The 11,769-nt window shown below is 39.1% G+C and overlaps 1 protein-coding gene across 1 annotated transcript; it reads left to right on the forward strand.

Annotated features, from left to right (window-relative positions):
* Window positions 1-178: 178 nt before the first annotated feature.
* LOC129734898 (cytoskeleton-associated protein 2-like) lies at window positions 179-10,993 on the forward strand. The gene is given in 10 exon segments (XM_055700267.1): window positions 179-241; window positions 837-925; window positions 3,323-3,401; window positions 4,864-5,681; window positions 6,732-6,918; window positions 7,442-7,609; window positions 8,121-8,193; window positions 8,915-8,976; window positions 9,557-9,888; window positions 10,752-10,993. Coding segments are annotated over 10 exon segments (2,040 nt in total). The 3' UTR covers window positions 10,921-10,993.
* The last annotated feature ends 776 nt before the right edge of the window (window positions 10,994-11,769 follow it).

The raw sequence follows: 11,769 nt of genomic DNA on the forward strand, positions 1-11,769 counted from the left end.
TGCCATATCCCCACTGCATGTTAAACAGTTTAAGACTTGGAGTCTTAACTGTCTAGACTGGCTGCGTGGATGCTTGAACTTGCTTTGGGTGGCAGGACCATCTTACCCAGCTGCTTCCAGCAATCCAAGATCACTGCCTCCCAACAGGAATAAAGAAAGGTCTCTGAAAAGATCAACAATGCTGCCTTATGAAGGATATAAGCCTCTGGTGTGCAGTCGGTCAGCGAAAACATGCAAACTAGTATCCTGTTCTGCAATTACTTTCTATATTAAGAAGTGACAGCTGGCTTAAGACCTTTCCATGATCACTTTGTGCTGTTATTAACACTCCCATTGATTCAGCGTTTATGCAAATGCCCAGATGACAGCAGAAGAGAAGCAAATGATTTAGCAGATGGTCAGCTGGGTTCGCGTGCATGGCATTTTCCATGTGTGCTAACCTTACCTTGCTACCGTTATAAGTGAAAACTGTGCTTGCTGAACCAACAGCAAGTATGTGAAATGGTGGACAGGCATTCAGAAGGTAGAGGGGTGAGCCTGACTTCTTCCCGTTGCAAAATCATGTTTCTTCTAGCTTAACGCAGCAAAACGGCTATCTTGTACAGCTGTGAGTTTACATTCAACTGCCCCTTGAATCTAGTCTTTCTCAAGAAATAAGAGAATGTGTAAGACGACATAAGATGTGAAAATTAAAGATTTTTTTAACCCACAATGTCTATGTTTCATGATGTCCTGATGCTTTTCTAATGTCATTTACTTTTTTCTAAGAAACAAAGTTTGGCATGATTATTTTAGCTGAAAATGTAATATTATTTTTTTTTTATTAAACCCACCAGAACAAAGACTATAGGTATTCTTCAACTTTTTATCAAGAAAAAAAGACCTTTTCTGGTGTGCCCATTCGAAAAAAGCAGGCATCAATCAGGTAGTATTTCTGCTATGGCTTACATTCTTTAGAAAGCTTTGTCTGTGGTTGGGTGGCTGGTGGGAAAGACAATAGCAGTTCTGGTCGAAAACACCATCCAAAAGGTGATACCACACAGTGAGGCTAGTGACCACACAGATTTCCTGAAGCCCTTTTATTGTCAACAAATACTAAAAGCTTTTGTTAACCACATGCATAATAGATGCAATTAATGAAGTATATTATCTGCTCCTCTAGAGACTGAGACGGAACATAATACCTTCATGACAGAGCTCTTGTTTGAGATGACACTCTGCTGTTTGCCTCTATGACCTTCTTTCCACAAATATGTTTTCCCCCTCTTTCTACTCGGGCTATGCTGCATGTGTTTGTTCACAATCCACTTGATCTAGCTTCATTGTGCTTTCATAGTTAGTAATTCACTATTTTGTGCTAAAAGCAAACTAATAAAACACAACCTGTGTGGTGGCCAGCACGTCGGCATGATGTTCTGTAAACAGAAGGTGGGCACCTATCATCGGCTGGTGCTTCTTTTTATTGTATTTAAATCTTCCTGCTGTTGTCTAAAGTCTGGACATATACTGTAAGACCTTCTAATAAGCAGCAGAAATATCTCTAGAGAAGACAGTGGTGTAAAGGAGCACAGAAGGTTCTAGCTCTACCGTTAGTTCATGGTGTAGCAATGTCTTTGCAAATTGTAAATTTCAGTCTGAAATTTATTCCAATCTAAATAGGAAGTCTTGTTTGCTATTCTGTATACTTGAGGTGGCATGGTCCCATGTTCAGTAGCACAAAACTACTTGGTAGCACAAATCTAACTGAACAATGACCTTTGAATATAAAATACACATAAATTAAAAGGATGAATATAATCTGCCAAAAGACTTACTCTGTAGTAGGAAAAGGCAAGTGCTTTCATGTTTTAGAAAGCTATCTTGTGTTAGAAAAATCAATGCCAACTATTTTCATTACAGCAATACTCTTAATTTAGCATTTGTTTTACTTTATTTTCCTTGCTTTCAGTTTCTTCTCTGGCAATTATATTCCAGGACTTTTCATAGTCTTCAGTTAACTCATTATTTAGAGACATCATGTATGTGGGTATGACTAATACTTTTATTTTGCAGATATTGTGAAGCTGTTACTGTTGTAATAGCTTTTTGTGAAGCTTTTACTTTTATGAAGCCATTACTGTTCCACACTGACTACCTGAAAGGGGGCTGTAGCAAGCTGGGTGTCAGTCTCTTTTCCTAAGTAACAAGCGATAAGATGATAGGAAACAGCCTCAAGTTCCGCCAGGGGAGGTTTAGATTGTGTATTAGAAAAATTTTCTTCACTGAAAGAGTGGTCAAGCATTGGAACAGGCTGCATGGGGAAGTAGTTGAGTGACCATCCCTGGAGGTATTTAAAAGACATGTAGATATGATGCTTAGGAACATGGTTTAGTGTTGGGTTTATAGTTGAACTCTGTATTAAAGGTCTGTTACAACCAAAATTATTCTGTGATTCTATAACTTCTGATCAGTTCCCTTAACGTGTGTTCTCTATCGGGTGGCGCAGAAGTGACAGCAAGATGCATGCGTTCTGCAGCACTTCAAAGTCACTAATTATCTTTTTCTTTATTTTCATTCATGTACCCTCATTTTCAGCTTGGCTGGCTTCCAGAATGTCATCTGATGGAAAGTTATCAGTTGCTAACTGAAACGTTAATTTTCAGTCACATGCAGTAGTGCCACATGTTTCATATTATGCATTGTAAAGCGCCTGAGGAAGGATTTGGATTTGTAACTTCAAGCTGAGGATATTTTTCTTCTTAGCTGTCAACATATTTTCCTAGCTTCTAGGAGACAATACTGGTCTTGGTGGTTTTGTTACTCGTTGGGTAGTCTGATGCCAGCTGTGGTGCCTGACTGCAGGTTTTGGAACCTGTCAGTGTGCTAGGAGCTACGTATCCTTGTTCAGACTTGCCTCAAACAGCCTGGCCCCTGATGATTGCAGTAGCCGAGCTTCAGCTTGTTGTGCTGCTCCCCCTTCTCCCTCAACTGCAGCATTTAGAAACTTGACCTTGTGGCAGATGCATCAGGCCAGACAGGCTGGTGCTCATCCTTAAACATGAGAATGGTACCTGCAGTATATAAGGTCTATTCTCTTTTCTCCCTCTGTTAGACAGCTCATTATGGTGTAAGAAGGGATGTTTTGCAGCCTGAGCCCTGCTCAGTGGTTGCTTAGCCATTTATTTTTTCTGGAGGAAGAGTACAAACTGAGATGAAGTGCTTCAGCATGAGTTTAGCCTGCAGACTACCACCTGGACCATGTGAACTTATTCTAAAAATAATTCATTTGTTACATTGTAGGATGACTTAAGATGTTGTGGTTTGTTTGTTGTTTTTTTTTTAGCAGTAGCAGAACTAGGAGCGCAACTAGCAATAAACTGCAAGACAAAATACAGCTCTAAAGTTCTCCAAAGCCGGAAATGGTAAGTTTTTGACTGATAATCACATACTGATGGCACTCTGTTTCTGTGGCTACAACATTCCACTCACTTAAAGCGTATTTAAGTTCTACAACTTCCAAAGCATGAGAAGTTTGCAAGTGCAGAGGTGCAGTTTTAACAAACTGTTCAGTGACTGCTTATTATATGCTTTTTGGAGAGCTGTCACATTACTATGTGTAATGGACCATATTGATATTAAGTTTGTACCTGACTGGAGAGGGCATTAAAGAGGATACCGTTATTGCTGAAACAATGATTAATTTTTAACAACTTTTCTTGAGACTCTCAGAACTTTTTGGATATATTTTCAGTCTTTGGGGAATTTATTTATAATCTGAGCAAGGTCTTCTGTCAGAGTAGAGAATTCTTGTATTGTGCTCTGTTACTTGGAAAACAGTAGTGGAGGGGGAAAATTCCAAAAGGGAGAACAAACTTTATTTAGAAATTTCCTGAAAGGAGATATTTTGGTCTGTGTTAATATCTCATGTGATTTTTAAAGTTAAACTACATAGCTTCCTGAAATAACAGCCCTTGTACTCAAGCTCTAGTTATTGGCTTGGTCAAATCTTAACTTCTAAGCCTGAATGACAAACCAGGAAATGAGATGTGGTATAATTTTCTTACTGTTCAAGGGTATCTTTCTTGAAGGAGAAGTGTCAATTTCTGCAGACTTTCATGTGTCATTTGCATGTCTTTTTCCTGCGTTTGGATCTTTCACTATTCCATGAGCTGCTGCTTGGAAAATGCTGCCTTAGTTGCTGTAGAGTATCTTCTTTGGAGGAAAAGACTAGGGCTCGCTCCTTGTAGCCTCTAGGCTAGGGTTATGCTGAGAACATATGGCTGAGAGTTTTCAGGGAGTAGTAAGGCTACCTAAAACCCATGTGTCTATTCTTAACTACAGCATTCTAGAGCTCATTAGTAAGAAAATTCTCCTTCTGGTACCATGTCCTAATGCCCTAATTAAAGGATTTACTCACTACCTTGCATTAGCAGGGTATCCAAACTAAGCAGAGGAATGGTGTTGCCATTAAGTGATGGGGTATACAAACTGAGATACTGCTTTTGTCTATATATAGCCTAAAGCAAGTTTCTACCTTATGACTCTTCTTAGAAATTGATTTTGGCAGTTAAAAGTCAGCAATTACTTTGAGAGTTTTCTTTCTATAAGAAGAGTGTAGGCCTCGGGTTAGGCTGCCTCACTTCCAAGGTACAGTTTACAGAATTCACATCAAAAAAATCAAGTAAGGATTGTTTAATGAGAGCTGACAAATACTCTGTGTATACACACACACACACACCCCTTTTGTGTTTTGTAGTTACCTTTAAGTGCCATTTACTGTTAATCACTTCAGTCCTGTAAATAAGTGAAACCTTCTTTGTGGAAAAAGTAACATGCAGCATGAATGTCCTTCTAATATGTTTGTGGATATGCTTTTGACTTCAGGAAAGCAAAGGGAATGCTAATAAACTGTCATGGGACCAATCAAGTGGTCTGAGTGAAAAAAGTGTTATTTTAAACTCTTCCACAACCACACTGACAAATTCCATCTCGGGAGCAAACTATAATGAAGATCATGCTTCTAAGGATGAAGTTACTGAAATAAAATCTCAGCACGTGTCACTTAACAAGCCTGTCTTGCAAATGAAAAGCATAAAAGAGAAGCAGTCAGTTGAAGAAAACCCAAATTCAGGTATCGGCCTACCAAAGAAACCAGTGCTTGGTGTGTATCATGGCAAAGTTATCCAATCCAAGGTAAACTCCTTCCAAAAAACACCAAAAAGTGAGGGGGAAAAGAGCTCTTTGCCAGACAAGAAGTTTCTTCCTCCTGCCACCAAACCAGCAGCAACATCTTTGCTGATCAGCAGCCGTAACGTAGTCTTGAAGACCATCGAAGTCACAAACAACCCTAATTCTGTAAAAGCAGGTTATGTCCTCCCATTTCAGAGCAAACCATCTAACAAAGCTGCTATTAACTCCCAGTCCACTCTGAAGGAATGGCAACTGACATCTGTTGTAGCACCCAAGAAAGTAACAGAAAATATGATTCGTGGAAGGGTTGCACAGCCACTGAAGGCTGCTTCTAACAATTCTGACCACAGGATACTAAGAGTGAAGAAATGCACAAGTTCTTGTGAAGATGCAAGACCAGAAGCTCCAGCAAAACCAGTTTCTGTTGTTCTTGGTACAAAGTCAGGACAGAATTTGAAAACTAATGGCAATAGAATATCTCTTCTACCAAAAATCTCAGGAGAAGAGAGAAGGTAACTGAATTACTGACTATTGTAGCTTGATCTTGGGAGGTATTTAGACCTTTTTTCCAATAATGTCTATTTTGATCTATTTCTTGCTGTAGATGTGCTGAAAAATGACATCTGAGTGTTTTAACTTGATGCCCAAGGGCAGTAGACTGAAACTGTAGACTTAGTCTGAATCATGATTTCTCAGTATTAATTACAGCAGCTCCTCAGGTTTACGGCTTGTCCTGTGCAGTTATAAATAGGGACCACAAGCAATATATATTTTCTGATTATTAGGCTAAGTGTTGTGACAGCCTTAAGCATGACAGATAATTCTTGAAGTGAATTGCACATGCATGCCACTGCTAAAAAAAAAAAAAAAAACCAAAAAAAACCCCACCACAAAACAAAACTGATACAGAATGTATATAGAATTGACCGTGTTTATGGACTGAAGGAGAGCACTTGTCAATGACATTATATGGTGGTTCTGGCCTGCTCTCCATGCTTTGTGTCTTTAGAGATAGCTTTTAGTTTTCTGGTTTGAAGTGGGATTAGGGAAGAGGTGGTACATATGAATAAATCAGAAGCATTTTCTACCCCTTCTTGGAAAAAAAAAAGTCTGTAGCTGAAGTCTCTTGGTGCTGCTGAAAAGGGAGAGATTAAAGTGAAAGGGTGGTCAAGCATTGGAACAGGCTGCCCAGGGAGGTGGTAGAATCACCAACCCTAGAAGTGTTTAAAAAAACCCACATAGATGCGGTGCTTGGTGACGTGGTTTAGTGGTGAACTTGGCAGTCCTGGGTTAATGGTTGGACTGCATGATCTCAAAGGTCTTTTCCAACCTAAATGATTCTATGTTTCTATGAAAGCATTCTGACCTGATAGATACCTACAGCATAAGTGATATGCATGGTTCTGAAATATCCATGCAGGTCTAAATGGCAGCTGTATCCTTTTTAGAATTAAAGGGATAGGACTCAAGGACAATCTGGAAAGTATTTGTATGACTTACCCTAGTTAGTGTCAGTCAATGTAAAAAATATCTGTCATGTCAGCTAATATTTTTAAATGCAGAGCTTGTCTGGATGAATGGAGGGCATCTAGAGGAAAAGTGTTGAAGAGACCTCCTATACATATGCAGCTGGGACCCAAGTCTAAAAGTAAAGAACAAGGGTTCTCTTCTGGTGAATCTTTAGAGAACGTATTCCATAATGAAAAGGTCAACAGGACTCTTGCAGAATGTCTGAAATTAACTGAACAAGTATTCAGTCCCTTGCCTAGCAAGTTCTAATGATATAGATCCCTACAACATGCAAGTCCTATAGGCATGCTGGACTTGTGAACCAGATGCAGGGCACTAATTGCTCCCCAAGTTAGGCAATATTGTAGCTTTTTGCTGACACCTGAAGGAATTAGTTCTCACTGAAGAGTCGCCAATTTACTGAACTACCCAATAAGATTAGGCAATAATGGTAACATAATAAAGTAGAAAAGTTCTAATGTAATGAGGGTAGTATGAAATAATTAATCTAAAATAAGTTTGCATTTGCGGAAACTTGCCTAGAGTTCTGACAAAGTCTGGTTTAAGTAGTTTTGAAGATGTCTATGCATTCTACTATCCCTTCTACTTACAAGACTGTAGAAATAATTTCCATTTGGAAGAATAGGTGAATGACAATTCTACTAAAGAAAGAAAAAATACTTGCTTTTTAGTTCAAAACCAGCTAAAATATAGCACCTCACTGTTCACTGCATTTAAATCTCTGCACTTGTGTTGACTTTAGGGATGTCAAAGTGATGAAGTACATGCCATGTTGGAAGATATGGCACAGAGCACTCCTGGGGCTAAAAAGCTTGTGAAATATTGGATCTGCTGTATACGTCTTGAACAGATGGGCCCTCTTGAAAAGGTCATTGCTGTCTATGAGGAGGCCATTTTGGCAGGGGCAGTGGTAAGCAGCTTGTCTTGAAGTTTAAGATTAATAAATATAAAGGCATGAAAGTATGGTATATCTGATTTTAATAAATACTTTTATAGTAGGAGAGCCATGTAACCTATGTGAACATTAAAAAGTTGGATTTGGTTTGCTCTGTAACCACTGTAGAAACTACTTTCAAGAAGAAAGATTTAGGATCATCAAAATAGCATATGATGCTCTGCCTAGAGGAAATTAAGGACTGAGAATTCTAGTGTCACTAGAAACCCAAAACAGAACTTAAGTTCATCAATAAATGTAAAATTAATTCCTGTACTTTGATATCAGCAAGGTTTCAGGACATCAAATAAATACAGCCTTAGCGCATCAAATACAGGATTCACTTGTGTCCTGACTTGTGTCTGAACAGCATTAAATAAGCATCATGTGTTCTGTACCACTTTCCCTGTAAATGTTATACCAAATAAGCTGAAATGATGATTAATTTTGGAATTGTTTTTCTAAAACAATGCAACCTTTTTTCCAGCCTAAAGATGAACTACGACACACACTAATAAATATTATAAAAATTACTGGAAGCCTCTTTGAGCCTGAGGATGGTAAGTCCAAGCATACTCTATTCTAGCTAAATATCTGATTTGACAGGCAATGCAAGCTGACTGTTTAAACCATTTATGCCTGTAAAATTCTGTTTCATGGAAACTTCTCTGTGATCATTTTTTACTCGGTTGTCTTTGGTTTACAAGGTTGTCTTCAATCTATTTCAACTGTGGGCATGTTAAAATGAGTACTGGAGATGCTTGCGTGTTCGGACTTTCTACTTCAGCTCTATCAAAGCAATGTTGTCCAGCTATTTTAGCCTGACAGTCAAAGAGTAAATAAGCATTCTTGCTAGCTAAAAATCAGTTGCCTCTTTGACACATAAACTCCTTTACCAGAAGATGCATGGTTGTGTTATGGCATAGTGTCAATTAAAGGTGGTAAATCTTCCAATTTTGGAAGCAAAGTAGCCATATACACTCCTGTTCAATATAACATAATCTGCCAAGTATTTAATCCCAACTGAATGAAATACTTGCTCAGAGCTGCTGTGCATGGGAATGAAGAGAATGACTTCTTGGGATGTACTTACCCTGAGTTCTCAGGTTTCAGGTTCTTGAAGGCCACTAAAATTATTAGTAACTTAAATTGCTGTGGCTCAGACTCAGTACATGCTTAACTTTCTCATGTAAAGTTTTAAGATTTCAGATCTCTCAAACATTAATTTATATTTTGCTGTAACTAATCACAGCTGTACTTTTTTTAATATTTCAATTTTAGGGGGAGCTGTGGTAGAATCTGGTTTACGTGAGGTAGTGGAAGTCAGTGGAAGTTTAGGTTCAGTGACGTGCGGAATTAGACTCTATAACTCAAAAGTTATAAAGTAGGTATGTTTATTGCACGCAGATGCACGGGGGATCGCTCCTCCACAAGTGTGCATGCCCGAAGTGACGATCCATCTCACATTTATACAATAAAACAAATGAATATTCAATTAACGCCTATACATATTCGTTACCTAAACCCCGCTTCGTATGTTAATTAGCTTATCAGTCCGTTTCCTGGAATGTGGTGGTCTTGCAGGTTTGTGGGTGATTCATGTCCTTGTGACCATCCAATCTTCTCCAGCAAGGAGACTTAGCACTCCCTCCCTCTAGATAGCATTTGAATGTCTCTCATCCTTTTCTCATTCTCTTTTAAATAGCCCCTTTGTTAGAGGAAGAAGGGCAGGCGTCTCCCCTTTGTTAGAGGAAGAGGGGCAGGCATCTCCTCAAAACTGTAGTTGTCTCCTCAGAGCTGTGTGCCTATGTGACCAGACACCGCACCCATGACTAGTCACCATACCCACATTCCTGAGTAGACATATACAATCACAGTCGGTGTCCATTGTCCCCATTTCACACTATTTCTCCATATCATCAGGAGCATCAGAGCAGGTTCAGGAGGCCTCTAAGGATCCTCTGCTCTGATGACCAAAAAGCAGAGAGTGATGACACTAAGGCAGAGGCTAGCAGTGAAGTGATCAAAAACAAAGAAATGGATTCAGACTTGAAACCAAGAGGAGACATTTTGCCAAAAAAGAATAAAAAGCAGATGACTAAAGAAAGTACAAAAAAGAAAGGAAAATGTGGAACAGAAGAGCAGAATGAAGATTGGGCTACATCTTTTACCCCATCAGTTAATTCTCCTGAGAAAGAGAATGGCACATCTTATTTCATGAGGTACAATCAATCTACCACACCATGCTTGGGAAGGTAAGATCACTTCAGGTAACTGGAAAGTTTGCAGTGTCAGGGGCAACACTAATGTTTGTGTCCTGTTGAAACAAGGAGGCACTGCATTTGTGAAAACCTTGTTAAAAGCTCTCAAGAACTTAACTTTTTAGTATTGCTTCCTGTTCCTTCAGAAGGAAGTCTTTTTAAATAAAGTCCTCTATTTACTCAAACTGTTTTGCTTTTTGAATGCCTTACTCCAGAGTAATCTAATCTCTTTGAGGCAGAGACATAGATTCCAGATTTAGGATCCCTTCCCACAGCCCATGTGGCAGTAGCAGTGCTACACTGAGCTAGACAAAGTAGGTGTCTCCAGCCATCCCCTTTTCAAATGTAGATGTGGTTGTATGTCCTACAACACAGAAGCAAACAAGATGTAACTGTCCTGTAAAGATTATCTTAATTGTTTCCTGAGGCAAAATTCTGGTTAGTAATCTCGGGACAAAACAGATAACACTTAAATTCTTTTTTTGCCACGAAGTGTCTTTTAAGATAGCAGATTTAAAGTTGTGCTTAGCTTTGGCATCTGATGAAGCTGGACTCTTGGCAGCTGTCTGCTATGCCTCATAGCAGGAAGAACACTCCCCAGGTGGAATGGGGGGAAATCTTCCTCTTTTTAATACATTCTTCAAATTGAAGTATTTTGTCCAAGAAGAAATGTATATCTAGTTTTAACTGTATGAAAGGACCTGTTTTCAGTTTCCTTTGGCTATGAGGATGGGGGAGAGTTGAACGGGAATCACGACTTACTGTTTCTGCTAGATGCTACAGAGGTAACTTGTATGATGGTGTGCCTATGTTTAGTGATTATTTTTTTTATATATATATTTTTTTTATATACTAAGGGTGAAGATGCACCATAAGGCACATGACTCCAGTGCTAAAGACCTGAAAATTGTAACCCCTTTGCGATGTTCTAAACACATTCGGGAGAAGATGCACAAGCTGTTGGATACTGTTAAGGATCAAGATCCATGTGTGTCTTCATTTGAACAGCTAGGAGAATTGGAATAAGAAGGCACTGCATTTATCCACAGACAGTAATGCACTCAAAGAAATAAGTGCTGAAGTAGAAAAGTAAAATGTAGCATTACATTACATGGGAATAGTTCAAAGCTGTGACAGGGGAGGTTTAGGCTGGGCGTTAGGAAGCATTTCTTTGCTGAGAGGGCGTTCAAACACTAGAACAGGCTTTCTTGGTGCACCAAGCCTGTCAGCATCTAAGAGGCATTTGGACAGTACCCTTAATGTTTTAACTTTTGGTCAGCCCTAAAATGGTCAGGCAGTTGGACTAGATGGTCGTTGTGACGTGCAGAATTAAACTTTGTAACTCAGGATAAATTATAAAGCAGGTATGTTTAATTCACTGGCGGGCATCAGGGTGGATAATTCAAAAAGCACCTGCTGCCCTGACTTCTTTGTGCATGTGTGATTTAAAGTATACATTCATACATATTGAATAGATGCCCGAGAATAGGTTGGGTTAGGATAATTAGTCTACCGAGAAGTCATTAACATAAGTTTCCTCCCATTTGCACTTGCACACTATCTCCTTGCTGGTGGTTGTGGGGGTCGTTGGGGATGAAGGCTTAGCAGTCTCCCTCGCTCTGATTACCTCTTAATGCGTTCTCACGTGCACCAAGTATAGATGTCAAATATGTCAATCGTTTTAACATTTTCCAATTCCAAACATACAATATTGTAGATAAAACAAAACCGACTAGAACTAATATCGAAAGAACAACAATGGGGTGACATAACTTATTTGGGATACCAGTAGTAGTAGGTGACTATCCAAAAAGTGCATCCCACCAGTTATGTTCTGCATCTTTCTTTATACTTTTCAGGATCCTGTGAATTTCC

The sequence above is a fragment of the Falco cherrug genome (assembly GCF_023634085.1).
Source record: "Falco cherrug isolate bFalChe1 chromosome W unlocalized genomic scaffold, bFalChe1.pri SUPER_W_unloc_1, whole genome shotgun sequence".
Classification (NCBI taxonomy): Eukaryota; Metazoa; Chordata; class Aves; order Falconiformes; family Falconidae; genus Falco; species Falco cherrug.